This window comes from Pseudophryne corroboree, chromosome 3 (genome assembly GCF_028390025.1).
Source record: "Pseudophryne corroboree isolate aPseCor3 chromosome 3, aPseCor3.hap2, whole genome shotgun sequence".
Lineage (NCBI taxonomy): Eukaryota > Metazoa > Chordata > Amphibia > Anura > Myobatrachidae > Pseudophryne > Pseudophryne corroboree.
Window position 1 is genome coordinate 758,807,826 of NC_086446.1, and position 26,494 is coordinate 758,834,319.

General features: G+C 42.9%; 1 protein-coding gene across 1 annotated transcript in view; it reads left to right on the forward strand.

The window, feature by feature from the left end:
- LOC135056794 (ovostatin-like) overlaps positions 1-26,494 on the forward strand; it is a 191,872-nt gene that overhangs the window by 88,974 nt on the left and 76,404 nt on the right. Inside the window, exons 13-17 of the mRNA XM_063962388.1 lie at positions 3,935-4,165; positions 5,843-5,900; positions 6,675-6,817; positions 19,662-19,811; positions 25,698-25,862. Coding sequence (XP_063818458.1) covers positions 3,935-4,165; positions 5,843-5,900; positions 6,675-6,817; positions 19,662-19,811; positions 25,698-25,862 — 747 coding nt within the window. The remainder of the gene's footprint in view (positions 1-3,934; positions 4,166-5,842; positions 5,901-6,674; positions 6,818-19,661; positions 19,812-25,697; positions 25,863-26,494) is intronic.

Consider the following 26,494-nt stretch of genomic DNA (forward strand, 5'->3'; position numbering starts at 1 on the left):
TTGCTGTGTTCCCTGAGCTACTAATACCCCTTTCAGACTGACAATAATTTCCCGGGTTATTGCACATGAACGCGCATCAACCCGGGAATTTGCTCAGTGTAAAAGGGTCCTGTAAGAATATACCGGGACGACCAGGGTTGAATCCGGGATTGTCCCGGGATACGGTGCAGTGTGAACGGGTATGCTGGGTCAAGGCGACTCTGCACCCATTCTCTGCATAGGAAGAGGCGATGCTTGGAGATGATGATCTCCAAGTACAGCCTCCGGTAGCGTCAGCTGTGACGCCGCCAACCCGGCAATATGCCAGTTCGGGCCGCAAGTCTGAAGGGGTCGCACCTGGGAAGCACCCGTGTACACATTCCTGGGTGCGACCCGGCTCTTGTCAGTCTGAAAAGGGTATTGGTTATCACTTCTGCCATGTGGCAAGATGCTCCACCGTGCTGGCAAAGGCATTGTTCCTCACCAAACGGTTTATGGGTGGTTGGGAGATGTCAGCTGGTACTTTTGTGGCAGGGCTGAAATGCAGTGGAAATGTTGTTGTGTTGTTTTTTTTTTGGGGGGGGATTAAGGACCTCATTCAGTAAGGATTTCAAAATTTTGTGAAAAGGCAATCTGGCCGATTATCAAAAGACTACGCAGCTTTCGCATTGCGCACGGGCAAGTAAAAAAAGCGACACATCATGGTCGCAATGCAGCCATGTTTCTGGGCAGGAAGCCGGTGTTTCCGTGCAGAAACCTGCCGTTTTTTGGGGTTGTGGGAAAAACCACTGGTGTGCCCAGGCGTTTTTAAGGAGGGCCTCTGTCAGCGATGACCACTTCCAGCCTCTTGTGTCGCAAGAATTGTGGACGACCTTGCCTGGCGCATATAGGAAAAATCTTGAATGTTCTGGTAATTGCGTAATGGTTCTGCGATCAGCCCATATATTGCGATGCATTCACAATTTATGCAATGTTGTTGTTGTTGTTGTGTGTGGTTTTTTTTTTTTTTTTTTATTTCTCGGCGGCAACTATCTGATTGCAGAAACTGCTTTTTAGCAGAAACTGCAATCCTTACTGATTTATGGTCTTAAGGGCCCGATTAAGACCTGATCCATGTTGTGCAAAAGCGCACAGCAGCCAAATATTGAATGACTGTGCTTGCGTATGCACCACAATGCGCAGGCGCAGTGGAAGGATGGTGTGAAAACTTTATCGCAAGGCGATTGACAGAGGCGGATGTTTGGGGGTGGCAACTACCCGTTTTCTGGGAGTGTCGGGAAAAACGCAGGCGTTCTCAAGCAGTTTCAGGTCGGTTGTGTGTGACGTCTGTTTCCGGCCCGATCAGACTGTTTCTATCTCGCTGTAGGAGTTAGTCCTGGGCTACGCACACTGCACAGACTAGAAAAATCATTAGATGGTGGGTGAGATGCAAGCGGATTTGCATATGTCCGCTGCCTGGCTGAATTTTCGCACGGCATACACATGCTTTTGCACACTTGCACGGGGTGGGTTTTCACTCTCTAGGGGTGGCGGCTATCTGATCACACACTGCTGCAGAAACGCACAGCAGCGATCAGGTCTGAATCGGGCCCCACGTTCATTGTCTTGGCAAAGAGGGACTTTGCGATTTAATTGCAATTCATCTGATCCCATGACATTCTAGAGTATCTGCAAATTGCCATCCTAAAAACTGAGGGGGCATACTTACTTTGTGAACACATACTTGTGTCATTCTGAAGACTTTTGGCCATGGCTGTACAATGCTTCATCTATTTATCATTTTTGTTGAAGATTTGTTATCTGCACAGTTTTGTTTTTGCTGCACTGGAGGCAACAGTCTGTGGTTTCAGATATAGCCAACACTAGCTGTGCTGTATCCAAGGTCAGCAGTCTATATACTGAATACATTGGAGCTTAGTCAGAGCTAGACTCAAATGTAATGTACAGCCCTGTGTGTGTGTGTGTGTGTGTGTGTGTGTGTGTGTGTGTGTGTGTGTGTGTTTTTTTTTTGTGTGTTGCATTTCTTTTATGCGCACAAATGTATTCTTATTTCAAATGTACTTTGCAATTATGTATGACTAGGAAGCCGGATGGGCATGGACTCTCGGAAAGTGGGCTTGCAGTCTACTAAGGGGTAGATGTACTAAAGCTTCTAAAATAGACAAGTGGTGGTGTTACCCATATACACACTTGCCCATACACTTTGCAAATATTACCGGGAGAGTGTTTGACCGTGTGTGTGTGGTCAGCTGACCGCACATCACTGGGACATGGGATATGAAAGGAGCTCATCTCTGTGATAAGTCCAGCAGGGGTTACTCTTTATTAGTGGCTTCAAATACTGCTCAGTTTTTGTGGGCAAATAGTAAAAAAAAAAAAAAAATGCCAGGATAAACACTGAAGGCCATCCCCCCCCCCCCCCCCCCCCCACAGTATGAAGTGTACCAATCAGGGCCGGTTCTAGACCTTTTGATGCCACCCCCCCAGCAGGTGAAACGGTGTTAGTGCACACCAAAGGCCATCGTCAAAAAAATAGGGGCTTGGCTCCATAGGGAAGGAGTGTGCCCCCTAGTAGCACTGCTTGCACTCACTCACTCGCCAGGCCTGCTCCTGCTTCCCAACCGCCGCCGCTACTCCGTCTCTGTCCACCCGCTCCTCTAGAGTCAATTATGACCTCTAGCATCTGACAATGGCGCTGGCTGCAGCGGGCGCCCACACAGCCCATGGCGCCTGCTGCAGGCGATGGGCACCTGCATGGTGACTGTGGCTGACCCCTGCAGGCCGCAGTGCCCCAGGCACCCACCCAGCTTTCCCGTGCCTAGATCTGCTCCTGGTACCAATGATGCGACTGTCGATCCGAGGGCCAACATATCAGGTGGTCCCTGCACACGATGCAATACGGTGCAAGCTATGCCGGACTTCCACCGTGTAGCGCTGCATGGGAACATTGGCCGCATCGCCTGATGTTTTGTACATGCAAAACGATCAGGCGCAGCAATGGACCACCTCATGGGAGCGTGCAATGAATTATCATACATACACATGGAACATTATAGCCGTTTTATCATTCCAATGCATCTGATCATCGCCTATATCGTTCTTCACTGGTAATGACGGACCACGCTGGCAATCCTGGCGCCTGACCACCCTAGTGCATTTATATGGTAGGGAATAGATGTAAATTATTAAACTGTCTGAACTATGTAGCCATACTTCCCAACTTCTTTGTACTACTCTCTGGAGTGGAGACTCTGAAGAAAACTTTGGGATGGGACGGGCATACTCAGCCCCCACAGTGGCAAAATGTTGATATTTGTGGGGAAAGGTTAGGGCTAAATGACGTGGTTTAGTCTCCTTTAGCCCTGCACCCTCAAAACGGGATCCGGTAACTAGGTCAACCACTATTGGTCGACATGTTCTAGGTCAACCGGTCAAAAGGTTGACATGAGTTTGTCACTTTTTTTTTTTTTTTCTTTGACATTTATCATATTTAATGATCCACGCGAACTACGATAGGGAATAGTAACCTGTGCCGAGCGCAGCGGGGCGAGGCACCTTGCCCGAAGCATGGCAAGCGATCACGGTGCACTAATTGGGGTTCCCGGTCACTGTACAGAGAAAACCACACCAAAGAAATATAAAAAAAAACTCATGTTGATCTGGAGACCCGGTTGACCTAGATACTGTCGACCTTGCATACTACACCCCTCAAAACATAGCTGCGATTACCTTTTTGTTTTTGCCACATTCTGCCCACTTCACTAGGAAGTGGGTGGGATATAGGAGAGCCAACCACTTTTCCCAGGATGCGGAGGACTACCCAAAAAAATCGTTAGTCTCTCGCAACTTTCGGGATCGCAGGCAATTATGTGTAAAGTATGTATCCTAATTTACTAATGGCACGTGTTAGATTTAGCTTTCATGCATTCATTACCTTCGTCTGTCTCTCCTACAGGTTAGTTACCAGGATGAAGACCAGTGTTACGTCAATGATTACTCCGGTGTTGACTATCCATATGATGAACGCACTATATATCGTTTTTATGCTCACTCAAATAGCTACGTGCAAATAATGGCTCCTCGTGGGCAACTAAACTGCAACCAGATGTATAACATTGAGGTGGAATTCATAGTGAGAGGAAAAGCTGCTGAGGGAGACGCCGCCAATAAAACTTTTTATTACATTGTAAGTGTGAAAGGACCAGAGAAATGCAGGCGGTATAAGGGATGACCTAGAGTCAACACACAGCAGATGTCTCTGGTGTCCGTCAGAGATCGGTGTAAATACCATGTTTTGGTTGGCTGGATGGTTCACTCTTATAATCCAAAAATTAGGTTTTATTTTTTTATTTTATTTTTTAAAGAGGTATTTGAAATAGTTTTGAGAGAGCAAGCAGTATGGATTTTACAGACCACTGGTGTATCTATAATGGGTGCAAGGTGTGCGGTGCACATGGGCCCCTGAGCACACCCTGCACCCATACTTTTCAATACTTAACATTCTGGAGTCCTGCGCCGGCACATGCAGTTCTGCTAAGTAACCAGGAAAATGAAATGGTGGCCATTTTTCCCAGAGAACAACGCATGTGCAGTAAAAAAATTGGCAGGAAAATGGCTTCCTTGCCATTTTTCAGGAGACCTGTACAAACCCAATAGACTCTAAAATACCGCTAGAGTCTACTAGTGCTCAGACCAGCTGGATAGAGAAGGGGGAAACTGCACTATGCAGCAAGATTAAGTCTAGATGTATTGGAAGTTTGTTTGTTTGTTTTTTGTGGGGGGGCGGGCGGCAATTATCTTAAATAGATACATATACTACTCAAGGCGCTCTCTTTACCTACATGAATACTTCTCTTTTTTTTTTTTTTTTTTTTTTTGAAGAATGTTTCTCTCCTGGACTTTGTTTAAACCCTTGGTATATTTGAAACTTTCTATCATGCCCCTCTTTTCTCTGCTCCAAACTACACATGTTAAGGTTTGGATGGGGTGTGTCCAAACTGAAATCTGCATGGTAGTGTACAAATAAAGCTGTCTGACATCTGTGGGCTACATGCAAAAGCAGCCAGTGTTTACCCTGCACAGAAAAAATATATATATATTTGCTCCCCTTGCATGGCCACATGTGGGGGGTGGGGGGGGCTAATTCGGTAAGGATTGCAAATTCTGTTAGTTGGCAGAACTTGCAATCCTTTGGGTCGCATGCTGGGTCTGCCCGTCGCTGGTCAAGGCAGCCCAGCATGCTGCAGCTTGGATGCGCCCACAGGAGGCCTGACGCCATATTCTAAATCGTAACTGCTGCGCATGACATAACGCAGCAGCCGTGATCATGCCCTCGTTTAGCCGCACCACCCCCACAATGCTCCGTCCCTGCCCTGGAAACAGCGTTCCCACCCTGCTGCCGCCTCTGCCTGAATGACCGGCAGTCTCATTTTCTGTGCAAGATGGGGGGGGGATATAATAAGCCTTGGATAGTGATAAACTGGAGAGAGAAACTACCAACCAAGCAGCTCCGACTGTCATTTTTTAAACCTCCTGTACCATCGCAGTTAGGAGCTGATTGGCTGGTACTTTGTCTTGCACTACTATGGGGTCTACTGTATGTACTAAGCCTTGGAGAGAGAAAGTGGACGGGGGGGGGGGGGGACAGCCAACCAGCTCCTAGCTGCCATGTTACAGGCTGTGTTTGAAATACGATTTAGGAGCCGATTGGTTGGTATTTTATCTCCGTCCACTTGATCTCTCTCCAAGACTCAGTACATCTGCCCCTGGGTGTCCAAGGTCACAGCCACTGGCTTCAGCAGGCCCAGAAAACAATCATGGAAACATGTGAATTGGTTATCTGACGTGTAAATTCTCTTTACAGATAAAAGCCAGAGAAGGCATTGTGGCGTACGGTTCTCAGGAAGTTGATTTGACCATCAGTGAGTACTTAATTATTATGATTAGAGCTGTACGTTATCAACAACGGCACAAATTCGGTATCGGTTTGTGACATTATTGTGATAATGAATATGCCCCTTTGTGTGGATACCCCAAGTGTTTTTATAACAATGCTCAAGGACATTGATTACACATGAACAGAGCTGTTCAGTTACACTAAATCTAAGTGCCTTCCTGTGTTTATTTTAAATATATAAATTTTCTCTAACACGCATCTGTTTCCTTTGTTTGCTTTTTAAAATAAAATAAAAAACACTTTGTGCATGAATGATAATAACAAAACAAGTTCAAATATCTGTATGAACAATGTAGAGGAATTATTACGTATCAGTTAAGAAATATTGGGGGTAATTCCAAGTTGATCGCAGCAGGAATTTTTTTAGCAGTTGGGCAAAACCATGTGCACTGCAGGGGAGGCAAATATAACATGTGCAGAGAGAGTTGGATTTGGGTGGGTTATTTTGTTTCTGTGCAGGGTAAATACTGTCTGCTTTATTTTTACACTGCAATTTAGATTGCAGATTGAACACACCACACCACACCCAAATCTAATTCTCTCTGCACATGTTATATCTGCCCCCCCTGCAGTGCACATGGTTTTGCCCAACTGCTAAAAAATTTCCTGCTGTGATCAACTCAGAATTATCCCCATTGAACACTCCTAAAAGATTAATATAATTTCCAATTAAATGTAATTTACACTCCAGTCTTACATGTACCGTGTACAATAACTGGTAATGCTTTTATCATTACAGACCAGAATGGCTCTTTCATCCTTCCCATTAATGTAAGCTCCCAACTCGCAACCAGCGCTAATATTCTGGTCTTCGCAAGAGTGGATAACGAGCTCATATCAGATACCGTGCCCTTGGACATACAGCCGTGCTTTAACAATTTAGTAAGTGCAATTCTATATGACAATGTCTCAGGCATCCCAACTTCATTAATCTGCCCAGCAGAGCTCTTCTCAGTGATTAGGGAAATGTATCAAGCCATGGAGAGTGATAAATTGAAGAGGTTTCCCGAATCAACCAATCAGCTGCTAACGGTCATTTATTTAGCATAGTCTTGGAAATGGCAGAAGATGATTGGCTCCTTTGGGAAGTAACTCCACTTTATCGCTCTCCGATGCTTGATACATCTCCCCATGTCCATGTATGTGGCATCTCCTCCTCACACTCCTGCCTTACCTGCAGCTGAGTGCCTTACAGTGGTGCTGATACTAAGATGAACTCACACTGGCTTGCGAACAGATGTTTTCATCTCCTCCAGAAATACAAAATCAAATGAGACTTAAGGGAGTGTTGGTCATATATATATATATATATATATATTAGGATTTTGACCACTTTTGTGGGTGCTACCCTCTGATTAGACAACATGTTAAGGAATTTTACAAAGAAGAAAGAATCGGATTCTAATGGGTGCACTCCGTCCCTTTAAATATTGTTTAAAATACAATTACAGTTATTAAAATTTTTTTGGTATAAACATGCCACCCTTATCTGAAAACTTGTAGGGCTAATCCATTAATTTCTATTCAGCCTTTTTTGGGGCTGAGTAAAGCGAAGTATTAAAGAATAAATAAAGAAAACGTGACAAGAATACTGTAATGAAAAACTATAAGTGTTGGTGAATAAAGTGTTAAAATTATTAGTATCACGTTCTATCGTGTAGATATAATTTATTAAAGACTTTCTCTGATGTCTGTTTATGGCTCTTGCTACTGATGCTTAAAAAGACTAGAGCCCAGTATTTACATGCAGTGTTAATTGATACAAAGTATCAAAGTTATTGTGGAGACAAATGTATGTGAAGTAATGTCTCCAAAAAAGTGTGCCTTATTATAGGGAGTTTAACTCTCCTTTATCAGCACTATAGGAGAAATGATTTTGATTGCATTAGTCACAAAGATATTGTTTAACGAAAACATTGCACAGAATACAATCACTTGTGGAATAAGATTCCATTGATATTAAATATCAAGCAAACTGTCAGTCATTATCATAGACAGCTGGCACAGCATAGCTCTTGGCATGTTCAAAAAGACATCTTGCTTTCATAAATATGGTTTAATGTGTATACACTTAATTCATCACTTGCCTTCTTAAACAATATCTTTGTGACTGATGCAATCAAAATTATTTCTCCTATAGTGCTGTTAAAAGAGAGTTAAACTCCCTATAATAAGGCACACTTTTTTGGAGACATTACTTCACATACATTTGTCTCCACAATAACTTTGATACTTTGTATCAATTAACACTCTGCATGTAAATACTGTATCAGTATCAAGAGCCAAAAACTGACATCAGGGCAAGTCTTAAATAAATTATATCTACACGATTATAATGGGATACTAATAATAATTTTAACACTTTATTCACCAACACTTTTATATAGTTTTTCATTACAGTATTGTCACGTTTTTATTTTTATTTATTCTTTATTACTTCGCTTTACTCAGCCCCAAAAAAGGCTGAATAGAAATTAATAGATTAGCCCTACAGGTTTTCAGATAAGGGTGGCATGTTTATAACAAAATTATTTAATAAATGTAACTTTATTTTAAACGATAATATTTAAAGGGACGGAGTGCACCCATTAGAATCCGATTCTTTCTTCTTTGTAAAATTCCTTTACACTGGCTTGCGCCTGGTAGAATGTGAATTTGCTCTGCAAATTCCTAGAAAGAAACCGTAGATTAGTGCGGTTCTGACGCATGTGCCTGCTTGTAACTGAAGAGTCTAAGGCAGGGGTTCTCAAACTCTGTCCTCGGGACCCCACACAGTGCATGTTTTGCAGGTAACCCAGCAAGTGCACAGGTGTATTAATTACTCACTGGCACATTTTAAAAGGTCCACAGGTGGAGCTAATTATTTCACTTGTGATTCTGTGAGGAGACCTGCAAAACATGCCCTGTGTGGGGTACTGAGGACCGAGTTTGAGAACCTGTGGTCTAAGGGGTCTATTCATGATGCAGTAAAGAGTGGAGAAGTGAGCCTGTGGAGAGGTTGCCCATGGCAACCAATCAGCTGCTCTGTACAGTTGTATAGTATGCAAATTATAAATGTCTCATCAATGCTGATTGCCATGGGCAACTTCTCCACTAGCTCACTTCTCCACACTTTTCACTGCCTCATGAATAGACCCCTAAAGGGGGGTACTCACGGGAGAGATGTGTGCTGAGCGATCTTAACACAGACCGCTCAGCACACATCTCTCACCCCGCTCAGCACAGCGCGATGTGCTGAGCGAGGGGGAAAGCCGACGGGGGGCCGCTCACTTCACACAACGGTGAAGTGAGCGACCCGCTAGATTGAGCCTGCATGCAGCTCAATCTAGCATCGGCGATAGCGATGCGCGGGGCCGCGCATCGCTATCGCTGGAGGGCATACACACGGCAGATCCGTGCTTAAAATCTAAGCAATCTAGCAAGATTGCTTAGATTTTAAGCACGGATCTCTCCGTGTGTACCCCCCTTAAGGAAGGGAAGAATAGGAAGGTCTGATGAAGGTGGAGTACCTTAATGCACTGTTCATCAAACTGTCAAAAAAGGAAACCGTACAATGCAGTATCAGTTACAGCTGCCTGAAGGCTTTTGCAATACAAGCTTTTGTCAACACTTAAGATGCATCTGATTGGCTGATTGCTCATTTGCCACTGAAGTGGATAGGTGTTTACTTGTGCCTGTTTTATATGGTTTTGTGAGGGTATATTACTATATTTATTTTTCTTTAGGGCCCATAGGGATCCACAGTCATACCTTGGGGTATTGGTGGTGGGTAGGACTGGGCACCAAACAGTTAAAACTTTTTACAGCTCCCAAGATGCACCAGTCCTTCCAACTCTATACCCTGCCCACGGCTCAGGCTCTTCAGTTTCATTTTGGTGCCAGCAGGATCTGGAAGCACCTTTTTATTAAGCAGCCAAAGATTTTACTTTTATGATTTTATTTATTTTACTTTTCTTTATGAGCTAGCAGTCCTAAGGATGCCAGCGCTGCTGCTCCTCAAATGCCCCGCCGGCGTCACCCCTCCAGCTACGGCTTGGTACTAACAGCGGTGCACATAGCTAGCACAGTTTCATGGGAGGACCCCAGACAGCAGTCGGAGCATTTTTTTTTAGTACATTGTGTTACCAGTGGAAACATTTTAACAGTTATTCCGAGTTGTTCGCTCGTTATTTTTCTTTGCATCGCGATTTTCTGCAAACTGCGCATGTGCGATGTTCGCACCGCGCCTGTGCCAAGTAAATTTGCTAAGAAGTTTGGTATTTTACTCACGGCTTAACGAAGAAATTTCTTCGTTCTGGTGATCGGAGTGTGATTGACAGGAAGTGGGTGTTTCTGGGCGGAAACTGGCCGTTTTATGGGAGTGTGTGAAAAAACGCTGCAGTTTCTGGGGAAAACGCGGGAGTGGCTGGAGAAAAACGGGGGAGTGTCTGGGCGAACGCTGGGTGTGTTTGTGACGTCAAACCAGGAACGAAAAGGACTGAACTAATCGCAGTGGCAGAGTAAGTATCGAGCTACTGGGAAACTGCAAAGAAATTTCTGATCACTATTCTATTAGCTATTTTGCGAATCTTTTGTTCGCTAATCTGCAAAGCTAAGATTCACTCCCAGTAGGCGGCGGCTCAGCGTGTGCAAAGCTGCTAAAAGCAGCTAGCGAGCGAACAACTCGGAATGAAGGCCCATGTTAGTAAGATAGTAAGCAGATTAACCACTTAACTGGCATTGTCAGATCATGTGCGACCGCGCCACCCCACTGTGTCTTGCAGGTTTTGACAAGGCGATCCGTTCTGCAGATGTGCATTATATAATTATATATTTAAAAATACTTTTAAACTATATTAAATAAATAAAAATGGTAAAAACCAATGGTGTTTATATACTAAGCCTTGGATGGAGCTAAGGTGCCAGCCAATCAGCTCCTAACTGTCCTTTTTCAGTCACAGCCTGTGACATGGCAGTTAGGAGCTGAGCTGACGGTCTGGTACCTTCCAAGGCTTAGTAAATAGACCCCAATGTTATGACCGGTTTTGAGGGGAAAATAGTCAGTTAAGATTTTTTTTATTTTTATTTTTTTTTTCAAACTATTTTATTGGTTTTAAATTGGCAATAACATAGTGCGGTGTAACAAAGCCACAAGTACACATTTGTAATGCAATGATGCTGTATAGCATAGTAATATCGAGGAAGATATATCGAAATAAGTCTGAAATAAACAAAGGTAACAGAGCAACTGCAACCAGGAAAATAACGGAGAAGTCAAAGTGGAATGTTCAGTATATCCATAATATAGGTCGCATTAGTTGGTAAAGAGGGAAAGAAACAACAACCTTGTGTAGAAAATATTATGTTGTGAACACCATACTTAAGGTATATAGAAAAAGAAAGGCTAATAGTAAATTGCCATATTAAAAAACAGAATAGTACAAGGTAGATAGTAGGAAAAGGGAAGTGGGGTGAGAAAGAAATAAGCCCATCTGGCTAGTATACATCTAGCCATAAGCGGAAAATAAAGGGAAAGGAATAGACCAAAGAAAGGAAGAATAAAGGGTGACACCAGAGAAGAGCAGGAAGGGATTGATTTTCTAACGCCAAAAAAAAAAGGATAAATATATATATAAGACATTTGCGTGTAGAAGAGATACATAAAATGCGATCCCCCCCCCAAAAAAAAGTATATACGTTATTGTTCTACTCGAACTAGGCCTTGAACGTGAGAGGAAGAGTAATACAGTTTCAAAGGTGATGTAGTACTATAAGACTATAATCAGAAATAGTATACAATAGGTGTTTAGGTAGCAGCATTACGCAGGAACCATTCAGTGCCTTCGAAAATATTCATAACCGCTTCTTTATCTATAGGCGATAATGAATTAATATATGGATTCCATTTAGTAAAGAATTTAGAAAAGCCCAATTCAGTGTGAGGAAATAAAGATTTCCTATCAAAATAAAGCAATTGAAGTAATTTCTGAAGAACTTCAGAGAGAGCCGGACTTGATTTAGAAATCCAATGTAACAGAATCACCTTCCGTGCAACTGTAACTATTACGGTGAGGAGTGGGTGACATTCTGATCTATGAGGGCTGAGATCCCAGTTGGAGAAATTAGCAAACAGGCAAGCTAGGACATCAGGGATTACATGTATTTTAAAAATGTTGTTAATGAATCCAATAACTTTATGCCAGAATTTCTTAATTTTACCACAGGACCAAAAACAGTGTATAAATTTAGCTGGCTGGAGAGTGCATTTCGGACAAGCTCCTGTTTCATCAGGAACCATATGGCTTCTCTGAGCAGGAGAAATATATGCCCTATGGATGGTTCTATAGTGGACTTCCTGTAAGTATGCAGATTGGAGATAGTTAATAGCCCGGGTAAAATTACTAAAAATATCAGTGGGAGAGGTCAACGAAGGAATATCTTGATGCCAGGAGTTATAAACCATGAGTTGAGATGTAGTGCCAGGGTCAGGAAGGAGTTTAGAATATAAGTGAGAGGTTTTGAAAGGTGTACGGGTCTGTAAGTGAAGCAAAGATACCAAAAAATCCGGAGCTCTAGATACAAGAGCAGTAGGTTTTATAGAAAGTGCAAAATGACGAGTCTGTAAGTACATAAAGAATTGGTTACTGGGTATGTCATAAATAGTCTGAAGTATAGAAAATGGAAGCACAGCACCACCTGGATCAAAGACTTTGGATATGAGAGATAGTCCTTTATCCTTCCAGCAAACAAAGAGGGGATTTGACAAAGATGGCGGGAAGTTCGGATTTCCCCATATGGTTATATATGGGGAGGCACGAAAATCCCTGTTTAATTTTCTGTTGATGGAGAGCCACGCCTTGTAAGTATCTTTAAAAATAACATGATTAAGTATATTAGGGGGGATATCTGATCGTTGTGAGTGTAGAAGAGCACTTGGAGAGTATGGGTGAAAGAGAGCACTATCCAACTGTAAGTCAGTGTATGAGGAGGTGTGCAACAGCCAATCACTAATATAACGGTATAAAATAGATAAGGAGTATAAACGTAAATTCGGAAGTTTTAAACCTCCATTTTGCCTTAAAGCTTGAAGTTTTGAGAGTGATATTCTAGCTCGTTTTTGTTTCCAAATAAATTTGGCGATCAATCGATCAAAAGAAACGAAGTCAGAGGGAGTCAAAGAAAGAGGTAACATTGGATAAGGTAAAATAGTTTGGGGAAGATTATACTTTTAATGATTGCTATTCTGCCTAGCATAGAAAGAGGGAGGTCTTGCCAAATTGTAAGAAGAGTAGATATTTTAGTTAGAGCCGATGTATAGTTGACTTTGTAGGTAAGAGAGTCAGAAAGGGAGATATGTATACCTAGATATTTAAGGCTGTCACCTGCATTTTGAAACCTAGACAGAGAAGGGATAGAATGAATCAGTTCCCAGGAACCAGAAATAGGGAGAACCTCAGATTTGGATATATTTATCTTGAGACCTGCAACCTTACCGAAGGCAGAAATTAGATTTAAAACATTGGGGACAGAAGTTGTTGGATGTGAAAGAAATAAAAGCATATCATCCGCAAACATTGATATTTTTAATTCTAACGGGCCTATCTGCACACCAGAGATATCCGGGGAGGCACGAATGGCAACTGCGAGAGGTTCGATCGCTAAAGCAAACAAAAGGGGGGAGAGGGGACAACCTTGTCTCGTACCTCTAGCAATACCAAAGGGTGATGAAAGGAGACCGTTACAAGAAATTTGGGAGGTGGAACCTGTATATAGTGAATCGATTATAGATATAAAGGAAGAGGGAAATCCGAATTTCAATAATGTGTCATATAAGTGTGGCCAGAGAACCATGTCAAAGGCCTTCTCAGCATCCAAGGCCAGGATAATGTTAGCATCACAAGATTTGGTATTTGCAAGGTGTTGGATAGCTGAGAAGACCCTACGAACATTAACCTCCGAATGACGACCTGTGATAAACCCGGTTTGATCTGGGTGTATTATTAGGGGGAGTATATGCTTGAGTCTATCAGCAATAATTTTTGTAAGGATTTTGTAATCTAGATTTAAAAGGGAGATGGGTCGATAGAGATCTCTCTAACCCAGGTTCCTATCTGGTTTAGGGAGAAGTTTAATGAGAGCAGAATTAAAATATAATGGGACAGACTTAACAGAGAGAATGTGGTTATAGAATGAAACTAAAGTATTCGCTATCTCAGGAGCAAGCAATTTGTAGAATTCCCCAGAGTATCCATCTGGGCCGGGAGCTTTGGCCGGTTTTAAATGTTAAATAGTGTTTGTGACTTCGGTAAGAGTAATAGGAGTGGTCAGGGAGAGTAAGGCCGAATGCGGGACTTGAGGGAGGGATGGGTATATCCAAGAAGGGATCGGTGTAGCAAAGTTATCAGTGGCAGAGTCCGAAAGTGGTATTGTAGAAGGGAATGAATATAGGGAGCTGTAAAAGGAATGCATAACTTCTGCAATTTGTTGATTATTGCTGGTAGTGAGACCTTCCTCAATAGTCAAGGGGTGAATCAACATAGGAGCCCTAGTTCCATTGAGCAAATTAGTCAACAGTCTGCCAGTTTTATTACCATATTTGTGATATCTGAAGTTGACATGGAATAAGTGGCGGTTACCTAAATTATTAAGGTGTTCATCAAAGTGTGTCCTGGCTTGCTGATATAAAATCTTATTACCTGGGGAGGGGTTCTTTTTAAAGTCCTGGAAGGCAGACGTTAATGCAGTTTGGAGGGATAAATATGTAGAGGCTAAAGACTTTTTGTTAATTGAGTAATATGAAATAATCATTCCTCGTAAAACCGCCTTGGCCGTTTGCCAAAAGAGGGGGGGATCTGAGGTTGCGTGGGAAACATTGGTCTCAGAGTAATCCCTCCATGCCTCCTTAAGTTTATCACAAAATTTTTGGGAGCGGGTGAGATGGGAAGGAAACTTCCAATATCTGGGATATGTAGTATCTTTAGATAGGTTAAGATCAAACCAGAGAAGAGCGTGGTCTGAAATTATGATAGTTTCAATAGATGTGTCTAAAACATCAGGGAAAAGTGAATGTGAAAGGAAAAAATAATCAATTCTCGATAAAGTATTGTGGGCTGCCGAAAGACAAGTGTATTCCTTTTCTGTTGGGTTAAATGCTCTCCAAACATCTGAAGTTTGCAGACTAGCTGCAAAATGAGGAACTCCAAATTTGGGAAGAGGGGAAGATTTGCTGGAAGGATTGGACCGGTCCAGAAATAGTGAGGAGACTAGGTTGAAATCACCCCCAATAATCAAGCCTTCATGCATGGAAGAGCTAAGTTTTGCTATTAAAGTACTGAAAAAAGATTTCTGGTAACCATTTGGTGCATAAACATTACATAAACAAAATTGTAGGGAACCTAAAACAATATGTACAATGAGAAATCGGCCATTAGGATCAGGGAATGAGTGTGATACATGTAGAGCAATGGATTTCCTGGCTAAAATCGCCACACCTCTCTTCTTGGAAGTGAACGGTGCTGCCGCTACCAACGACCAACCCATCATAGACAATTTTTTAGATTCTACATCAGTAAGATGGGTCTCTTGTAAGTAGGCCACGTCTAATTTTTATTTAGTCAAGTACAAAAGGATTTTACGTCTTTTAGCAGGTGAATTAATTCCCCCCACGTTCAATGAGCCAATTCTAAGGCGGGAAACAGACATAGTCAATATTTTGAGAGAAAAGCGTCGCTAGAAAATCATGTATCCATGTATAGAAAGAAAAAAAAAATGGTGTCAGAAGGTGTCAGTAAAGAAAGTAGAAGAAAATGACAGACAACAAATAACAATAGAACAACAAAGAGAAACGGTCCAACAAGGGACCCAAAGTAATCCATGTATGCATTGCATAGAGACTTCAGGTCATCGAACATGATCAGACAGTCAGATGTAAATAAAAAAATAAAAGATGGGTTTCCCAGGGATTGCCCGGTACTGACAGGGAGGAAACGGGTTATCCACCGATATGCGCATAGTATAAGAAATAGAAGTCATAGACGGGAGCCTGTGAGAGAAACAACACGCAATCTAGATATATACGTCAAGTGTAGCGTAAGAAGATGAAGACATAAAGAAAAGTGGTTAGAGATGAAAACACCAGCTAGTGTCCCATGAGAGTGAGGTGGGGATAAATAAAAAAAAAAAAAAAAAAAAAAAAAAAAGGAATTAATCCTACAAAGCCTAAATCATAACAGTATTCAATATTTTAACACAAGGAAACAGCAGACGGGAATATATGTTACTATGCGAGCATAGAGGGATAACAATAGAGTACAGGATAACAATGCAAAACATTATGAGAATGCAAAATATATAACTGGACTGGAACAGGGTGGTGAACACTCAGGAAGGCTCAGTGAGATTTAAGGAGGGGTATTCATGCCGTCTATCAAATCTGAGAGGAGACAGGGTCAGAAATGTCAGCATGTGAGGCCATATCCATATCGCGGAGAAATGCATCTGCATCAGAGGGGTTCTGGAAGTCATAAAACTTGTCATCCACATAAATACGAAGCCTAGCCGGATAGAGTAATGCAAATTTTTTCTTTTCTCGGGCCAGGCGAGCACAAACAGGAGCAAAAGCTTTTCTAGCACGGGTTAATTCTGCTGAGAAATCTTGAAACAACAAAAGCTTCACTTTGTTCCACATAAGAGGGCGTTGGCTCCGAGAGGCATTCCAAATAGCCAGCTTGTGAAGGTAGTTGAGACATCTAAAGATGACAACCCTAGGGCGAGCATCATCAGAGCGGGGAGTGGGGCCAATCCTGTGCACTCTTTCAATAACCATGTCTTTGCATTCCTCTGTAATATGTAGAAGAGACGGCAAAGTGGATCGTACAAATGATTCCAGGTCAGGACCCTTGACAGATTCGGGGAGACCTACAATTCTTACATTATTTCTCCTGGACCTGTTTTCTATATTGTCCAACTTATTCCAAAGTTGATAATTTTCTTTTTGCAGTCTAACCACATTGTGCTGTACATCAGACACATCATGGGCCAGCTTACCCACGTGAGATTCAGTGGTAGTGACCCTATGAGATAATTGCTGTAGCTGTGCAGAAATATCAGACACTGCTTGTGTTAATAAAGGGCCCATAGTGTGTTTTATTGCATCTACCATGTCTAAGTAAGTGATGGGAGAGTCTGGGGGACGACACACCTGAGGATTATTGGAGCGATCTGGGTCGCAGGCAGTCTTCTTAGGAGCAGGAGAAGCAGGTGGAGTGGTTGTGCCTGGGGCCATATTAGAATCAGCCCTGCGTTTCTCTTGCCGGGTAGACTGTGATTTATTAGAAGTGGACGGCGCCAGGAATTTCTCCATGCGCTGGGGAATACAGCAGTGGTTACCCTTAGCAAGAGTAGAGGCAACAGGATATGTGTCAGGAGAGTTGCAGGCACTATTATAGTTCACCAGCAGGCTGAAGAGGGAAGCACTGTCAAGGAGTGTGATACTGGAGAGTAGAGAGGCAGAAGGGAGCTCCAAGATGTAGCGTGGCAGCTGTGGGGAGTGGAGTCAGAGAGTGCTGTTTAGAGGTAGATGAGAGCTCTGGGAGGCAGCGCGGTAGCTGTGTAGGTAGGCGCCAGTGGACAGAGCTCACTAGCATAAATCTGGTCTGCAGCGCGTCAGCCGCTGAGAACGGAGCCGGAGGGCGCTCCGAGTGCAGGAGGAGAGAAGCGCCGGGGGACACAGCTTATCAGCAGAGGTGAGGTCCGGAGCGCGTCAGCCGCTGAGAACGGAGCCAGAGGGCGCTCCGAGTGCAGGAGGAGAGAAGCGCCGGCGGACACAGCTCGTCAGCAGAGGTGAGGTCCAGAGCGCGTCAGCCGCTGAGAACGGGGCCGGAGAACGCTCTGAGTGCAGGATGAGGGGAACGTTGGTGGCCCGAGTCCAAAGAGGCTGCAGAGAGCCTTGTAATGATATAAATTGTCGGGCAGGTCCCGGGAGCTCAGCAACTACGCTGTTTGCAGCATGAGGCCGGAACCGGAAGTCATCAGTTAAGATTTTTTTTTAACTAAAAGATTAAGAGGCATATTTACTAAGCCTTAGTACCAGCCAATTGGCTCCTTGCTGCCCTGTCACAGGCTGGGTTTAAAAAAGGAGTTAGGAGCTTGTTGGTTGGTATTTTATCTCCATCCAGTTTATCTTCATCCAAGGCTTAGTAAATAGATCCTCTAGGGGATCTATCTACTAAGACATGTAGAGAGATAAAGTGGATGAAGACAAGGTACTGACCAACCTTTTTCAGCCTGACATGTCAGTAATTTATCTCCATCCAGTTTATATCTCTACGAAGCTTCGTATATAGACCCCATACTTGGCTAATGTTCGCTTCAGTGCAGTTCATAGACCTCGGCATTAATTCCTGGGGATCCTTGTTGTCATCTCTAGATAGACACCCAGTTAGAAAAGGGACACCATCTGTCAGCATGGTTTCAAGTGACTGGCCCCCGTTGCCTGCTGTAATACGTAGTTGGGGTTGGTAGAGGGTGTTGGTGGTGGACTGGTGATTGTTGTTGGTGTTTTTTTTTTATTTTTTTTATTAGGGAGGCTTAAAAAGAATGCTGTCACTTCCCCCAGTTAGGAGTACAAGTTATTGAGTACATGCAGAGCGCAACATTTTCTGAATTCTTTCTATAGAGCTAGCATAATTTGCTCTTTTGCACTCTCTCTACATAGGCCAGATGTCAAGGCCAAATATCTACAATCTAATATTCTGCATATGCTGCACTTTCAACCCAATAACACTTGTCTGCGCATGTTACTATGTGACCATGCAGTTGGCAAGATGCATCCCGCCACTCATCGCAACGCGGGGGCCCAGGAACAAGCAGGGTAGTATCAGTTTGAAGTGGCAGTTGGTAGTGTAGGAACTGCACAAATGGTCCCAATTGCATATGTTGAGCCAAGGACATAGCAGCAGCCCAAGGAAAGCGAGCATGCCCAAAGCCTCTGAAGAGCAGGCCACATACTCTAGGCGCTGTGGTTATGCGCAGTGCCGTCCCCAGCAGTTGCCCATTTAGGACCCGGGAGCCTGTCTGCACATATGTAGAGTGTTGCATGCATTGTGGGGGGGGGGGGGGTGCTGGGAGGGATACAATTGGATCCCTCTCAGGGGTAAAGATCAAAAGAAGCCCATTGGATTCTATAGGGTAACACCAGATGGTATTGCCCACCACATGCTTGTCTTGGTGCATATGCGGCAATCAACAAAATCTCCATAAACTGCATTTTCGGAGGTTTGGCTGCATTTTTCAGTATGATGCATCCCGCAAAGTTATCTTCTTTTTTTTTTTCAAGTGTGTTGATGCAAATTATCTGTTCAACAGTGACTTCCAAAGCCTTTAGCTTGAACAATATACAAAACTTAGAGGTTACAGACTGTCATAGGTTATAGTCTAAGGGTGGAAGCATCTGAACTACGGTTTAAAAAGTATTCTACTGAAAGAACAATAGATGTTTGAAACACTGTCCCAGTATACTGCTATTGATATTTGGTAAGACAAGTGTAAAAGCACTGATGCAGGCATATAAATATTCTGTGTAAACGATAAGTGAATCAGGCAGGCTAATGGGCTGCTACGTCTACTTCAGTGAATATCCTGGGTCTCCCAATCGGGGATCAGAAAGATCTACAGGACATGTCCTAAAGTCTATTATGTGTTTTGGTGGAATGGGTTTACTATATACTTTTTATACTTTGTTTTTTAGGTTTCTCTGAGTGTCGATCAGACAGTTGTGACTCCTGGTTCAGAAGTTGATCTCCATATAAACGCTGCTCCAGATTCAATGTGTTTTCAAAGAGTGCTGGATGCCAGATTAAAGTTGCAATATCCATATGATCCATTCAACCCCACTTCTGTAAGTGTCTGTCTGTAGCAGAATAAAGATAGTTATAATTCCATCTATAATACTGTATAATGGGGTGTAGTATGTTATGCCGGCGGTCTGGATCCTGGCGGCCAGCATACTGGCGCCAGAATCCCAACCGCCGACATACAGACAGTTGGCTCTCTGCAATCACCACTATCTTGGACTCCCAAGAGGGAGAAAAGCTATTGGGATTCTAGTGCCGGTATGCTGGTCGTTGGGAGCCCGGCCGCCGGCAAACTGAAGACCACCCTGTATAATGCTAGGACATGTGCAGAAGAGCCAGACAGCAACATGCACCTAAACCGCATGCCCCCTCACTGCTGTCAGTGCTGCCCAGTGTTAACCACCATGGGTGGTCACAACAGCTGGAGGCTGATGTCCTGTCCAGGTCTTGGACCGGCGCAGTTGGGGCCATGTAGGGAATTGGACCGGCGCAGTTGGGGCCATGTAGGGAATTGGACCGGCGCAGTTGGGGCCATGTAGGAAATTGGACCGGCGCAGTTGGGGCCATGTAGGGAATTGCACCCATGACCTCAGTGCTGTGGGGCAGTAATGCTAACCATTACACCGCCCGTGCTGCTCATCAATGGTATCAGCAGTTATTGACTATATAAAATGGGTAAATGAAATCCTTTAATTGGGAACAAACAATGTGTAATTATTACCTATATAATATAACCCATATTAATAATATGGTAATATATTCACAGAATTCCATTTGACCTAGAAATTAAAATATAGGTAGAAGATCAGTGTTTCAATATAGAATGCGCTGCCCAACAGTAGGGAGAGATGGAAAATACATACAGTATTGGTAGGAGCGATTAGTAGAAAGTTATATCATAAATACATTAAACAGGGAATTCTTGTTGGTCCAGGAGCATGTCCATCAAAGTATCTCTAATCTCATTGGATGCTCCTTTAAAATAATTATTGTGGGCTGTTGATCAGTTCATGTCACTAACTTTTTATTAATTATGTTTATGCTTAATATGAAAGTTTTGCAACATGCATTCATTGTCCATATCCAGTATGGTTCTTCCTTCCTGTCTGCTATTTTATGACTAACTCACGCCATATACAGTTTTATAGATGACTGTAAGTCACGTCTACATTTAAAGGAATATTTAGCAATATATTTCTTTCTATAATTAAACAGTGTTATTTTAAACATTGCTTTAGAACATCGAGAATCACATTATCTGTTCAATATTGACATCTTTCAAGAATATTAAGTTAACTTTATCATAGCAACAAGGGGGGAAATGTATCAGACCTTGGAGAGTAATAACGTACCAGCCAATCAACTACTAGCTGTCATGTTTCAGACACAGCCTCTAAGATGGCAGGAGATTATTTTTTTGGTACTTTGGGGGTCATTCGGAGTTGATTGTAGCTGTGCTAAATTTAGCACAGCTACGATCAGGCACTCAGACATGCGGGGGGACACCAACACAGGGCTAGTCTGCCCCGCATGTCCGTGCCAGCCCCCCCACAGAAATGCAAAAGCATCGCACAGCGGCGATGCTTTTGCATTTGAGGAGTAACCCATGGCCAGCGCAGTTCCTGCGGCTGGCTGGGAGAACCTCTTTGCTGCCCGAGGCGCAGCGGCTGCGTGTGACGTCACGCAACCCCCCCCCCCAACGTTCCAGCCGGACCAAGCCTCCTAAACTGTGGCTTGACGCCACCCTCCAGCCCCCTCCCGCCCAGCGACTGCCTCTGCCTGTCAATCGGGCAGAGGCGATCGCTAGGGAACAATGGCCTTCGGCCGTCCAGCATGCACGCCGGTGCACTGCGGCGCATGCGCAGATCCAACCTGATCGCTGCGATAAACTGCAGCGATCAGTTCGGAATGACTCCCTTTATCTCAACTTTATCACTTTAGAAGGCTTGGTACATCTCCCCATATGTGACAATAACATAGTTACTGAGGTTGACCAAAGGCAAATTACCCATCGAGTTCAACCTGTATTATAATTCTTACACTATTCTGTGTTTTGCTAAAGCTTACTATAATGTCCCAGATGAAGTGATGTTTTAAGACTAACCACTATAATTAGTGCGCTTCCTAAAATATAATTATTTTAAATGCTATATCCTTGATCTTTTTAAGTTGGTAAATACTTTTAAAAATAGTGTAGGTAAATTTCTGAGTCCATCATTGCTACCTTCTTTGGCAGAGAGTTCCAAATCCTTATGGCCCTTACTGTGAAGAACCCTTTCCTACGTTGGGTACAAAATTGTCTCTCCTAGCCTTAGAGGGTGACTGTGTGTCCTGAGCAGTGTTATCTAACTAAACAAATCTCCCGATAGCTCCTTGTAATGTCCCTTTATATGTTGAAGATATTAATAATGTCTTCACTTGGACATATCTTTTCTAGTGTATACATATTCAGCCTAGTAAGCCTTTCCTCCAAAATCCAGTGCCTCTAACCCCTTTACCAATTTTGTAGCTCGCCTCTGAACTCTTCCAAGCTCCAAGATTTTTTTTTTCTATAATGCAGTGCCCAGAACTGTACACTATATTCCCGGTGCAGCCATCCCAACGATTTGAACAGTGGCAGGATCACACTCTCTCATCCCTTGTCTCATATCCCCCCCCCAAAAAAAAAAAAAAAAAAAAAATATATATATATATATATATATATATATATATATATATATATATAAAATTTTTTATGCATGTTAGCTTTATTTGCCATCATTTCTGTGCACTTTGACATTGGGTACTTCTACGAAGTCTAACAACGAACACCCCCAAATCTTTCAACTACCCCTTCTCCTAGTTTTTCCCCATTTAATTTATAGGTTGGATGTTTTATTTTTATTTATTTTTTTGTCCCAAAGTGCATAACTTAACATGTTTTTATATTAAACCTCATTCTCCATTTAGATGCCCAATTTTCCAGTTTAAAAAAAGTCTGTCTGTAGAGACTCAACATCTATTTCCGAATTAATTACCCTACACAATTTAGTATCATCTGCAAAAATGGACACTGTGCTTTCCAGTTTTATACCTAGGTAATTAAGAAATATGTTGAACTTTCAGTATTCCACTGAATACTAATGCCCAGTTGGAGAACATCCCATTGACCACCACTCGCTGTTCCCGGTTATCCAACCAATTATGTACCCAAGTACAAATAGTTTTTCCTAAGCCAAGTTCCTTTAATTTGATAATTAGCCTCCTGTGAGGCACTGTATCGAAGGCTTTTGCAAAATCTGAATCGCATCCACTGTGTTTCCCTGGTCAAGATTGTCTCTCACTTCTTTATAGAAGCTTATTAGGTTAGTTTGACATGATATATCCCTCACAAACCCATGCTGGTTCCTATTAATAATCTTGGAGGTCTGCAGGTACTCCTGTATGCTATCTCTTAATATACTTTCCAATATTTTCCCCACTATAGACGTCAAACTTACCAGTATGTAATTACCAGGATGAGTTGATTCCCTTTTTTAAATAATGGCACTACCTCAGCTATATGCCAGTCCTTCGGTACTTGAATACTGTGTGCAATTTTGGGCACCATATTACAAAAAGTATATCCTGGAGCTAGAAAAGGTTCAGAGGCGGGCAACCAAACTAATCAAGGGCATGGAGACGCTGGAATATGAGGAAAGGCTAGGCATGTTTACATTGAATAAAGAGGAGACTAAGAGGGGACATGATCAACCTCTACAAATACTGTATATAAAGGGTCAATACACAGAGCTTGGGAGGGACCTGTTTTCTATAACGCCAGCACAGAGAACACGTGGTCACTTGCTTAGGTTAGAGGAGAGGAGTTTCCGCATATTGAGACGAAAAGGTTTTTTCACAGTAAGGACAATACGTGTTTGGAATTCCCTGCCTGAGAGATTAGTAACTGTGGACTCGGTCAACACCTTTAAGAATGGGTTAGATAAATTCCTATTGGATAAAGATATTCAGGTTTATGGTGTGTAGGCACTCATTATAGTTAATTTAACTAGTCCTAACATAAAAATAACTAGTCCTATAATAAAACTGCATAGGAGACCACAAATAGGTTGAACTTGATGGACAATTGTCTTTTTTTTTTTTTCAACCTTAGTTACTATGTTACTATGTAACTATGTTACCATGCCTGATGTAATTGACTCGTAGAAAATCAAATATAAGGGCATAGCTAGTTCGGATTTGAGCTCCATGAGAACCCTTGGGTGAAGTCCATCTGGACCTGGAGATTTATTAATCTAAATTTTGCTCAGTCTATCCTGGACTACTACTTTAAACAAGTAATAAGCCATGGGTCATTAGTCACTTTTGTTATGCTCTCCTCCCACCATCTGGGCTTCTCTAGTAAACAAAGATGAAGAAAATGCGTTCAATATTTCCACTTTCTTTGTCATTTATTAAGGCACCCAATTCACCTTTTTAATGATCCTATATTCTCCTCTTAACCTTTTTTATGGTTTATAAACTTTTTAGGATTGGCTTTACACTCCATAGCAATTTGATTTTCGTTTTCTATTTTTGTTACTCTGATTTACTTTTTGCATTATTGTTACATTCCTTATAGTACTGGAATGAGCCGCCTTTCCATCAGATTTAAATGCTTTGAAAGCACGCCTCTTATCCATTTCTTCCTTCACTTTTTTATTAAGCCACATTGGTTTGACTTTAGTACTCCTGCATTTATGGCCCATGGAAATTTAACTTATGAATATACTTATTGAGCAACCTTTTAAAAGCATCACACATTTCAGCAGTGTTCTTACCATGAAACAAAACTTCACAATCAAAGTCCCTTAGTGTCCATCTCGGCATATTGAAATTAGCTTTCCTAACGTTAAATGTCTTGGTATTGCACCAAGTGTTTCCCTCGAGCAGGTACTACATTTGATCTTACTTGAAGCCTGAGGTGCGTGGCTTCATCACCCAGTGATCTGTGCAAAAACAGTACTGGGGCATAGGACTTTGGACCCTCTTCAAAAAGAGAAGGGCCCTGTTACTCCCCAACCCAAAACGCCCACTGAGGTGAAATAGGATCTTCTGGCCCCCCTTGCCAAAGCGCATAGGGACCCCTTAAATCCCTGAGCCCCGGAGCCAAAAGTCTCCTTAGGGGGCAAGGGTCTTCAAACTTCCCTATGCCTTACGGCTCGGGGTCGTCCCTTTGTCCCCAGGGTTGGCCGAAGCTTCCCCCTGGGGAACGAAAAGCCTCCAGCCTTCCCCAAAAGGAGAGGGCCTCGGCAACTGGGGGAGTGGGTGGCCCATACACACATACACACAAAAAACATAAAGGTGTAGTGCAAACACGCATGTAAATATATAAATAAGCCCCAGCCAGAAGACTGGGGGGGGGGGGGGAGAGTGTACATTATCCCTGCCCTAGCCAAAAGGCCAGAGCAAAGGAAAAAGTGCAGCAAACAGAAGTAGGGGAGTGAAAGTGCCCAGTGCCATACTGGTGCAAAGGTGGCGAGATCACCAGTGCATGTTAAGACACCCCTGCATTCTGGAACCATAACACCTCTGGTTTCAGGCTGCCCCCGGCCTACAGCCAGACCAAGCTTCATACCTGCTCCACATGGTGGGTCTTGATTACACACCAGGGGCTTCTCGCGCCCCCAGTGTAAGAACAGACATGACACCATGAGTACCAGCGAGCAGGTACAACACTTCATCTTGGCCAAAAGGCCAGCAGTATGCTGCCCAATCCCACCCATCTCACTAGCAAGGGGGCAGGATGTTTGAGGGCCATCTTCTTAGGGTCTCCCTAGAGTACCCCCTGAAACATTTTTTGAGAGGGAAGAATCTGAGTTTGATATGATCTTGTGATTTGGTTTCCAGATTATTTTGTTTGTTTGTTTGTTTGTTTGTTTGTTTGTTTGTTTATTTATTATTTCTTTCAGATATTCTACCTGTTCCCCAGTTTCTTTGATTACACCTATGATGGAATAAATGATGTGCAGCCAACACAACCCTGTGTGGATCCAAACAAAGTATTATATTGTGATGGATGGTACGGACGTCCTGATAGCAGCCCAACAGATGGTGACACTTTCAGTAACCTCAGGGTAAGAACGGAGATGTGGTCTATAGCACAGTATGGGGATAAATTTGTTTGTTACAGCATGTCAGTCCTAAGCCGCAGGTCACAACTGTTTTAAAAAAAAAAAAAATAAGGCACATTATCATTAAAATTTACAGTTTGTGTTTAAACATAGCCATTAGAAGTACACATCATGACTGCTGTTCAGGGCTGGTATTTGTGCGCCAACAGAGCGTTGGCACCTATGGATTGAACAGTGTTGATGGACTACACATTCGGTGAGATGGGTTTTCTAAATGTGACCATAATGCGAACGCATGGAACTGTTCCGTCTCGTACATGGTGGGCGTGTTGGTGGACTCCTTGCTCCATCACGGCGTGTAGTTGGAATTGGGACTCCTGTTTCTGAGGGATCTTTTGCATCCACCATGGGGAGGGTGCAAACCTTGTTACAAATGAAGACTGCAGAGGCAAAAACAGTGAATTGGAAACCCGCGCGCACACACGCACGTTCACTCATTCAATGCCTTTGTGGACACATACTAAAACCAACGCAGGTACTGCTAGTAAATAGAGCCTGAGTCCGTAACGGAACTAGAGTTGTGGGCCCAGGTGCAACAATGCTTTGCCCCCCTCGCTACCATTCCTATATCTTTG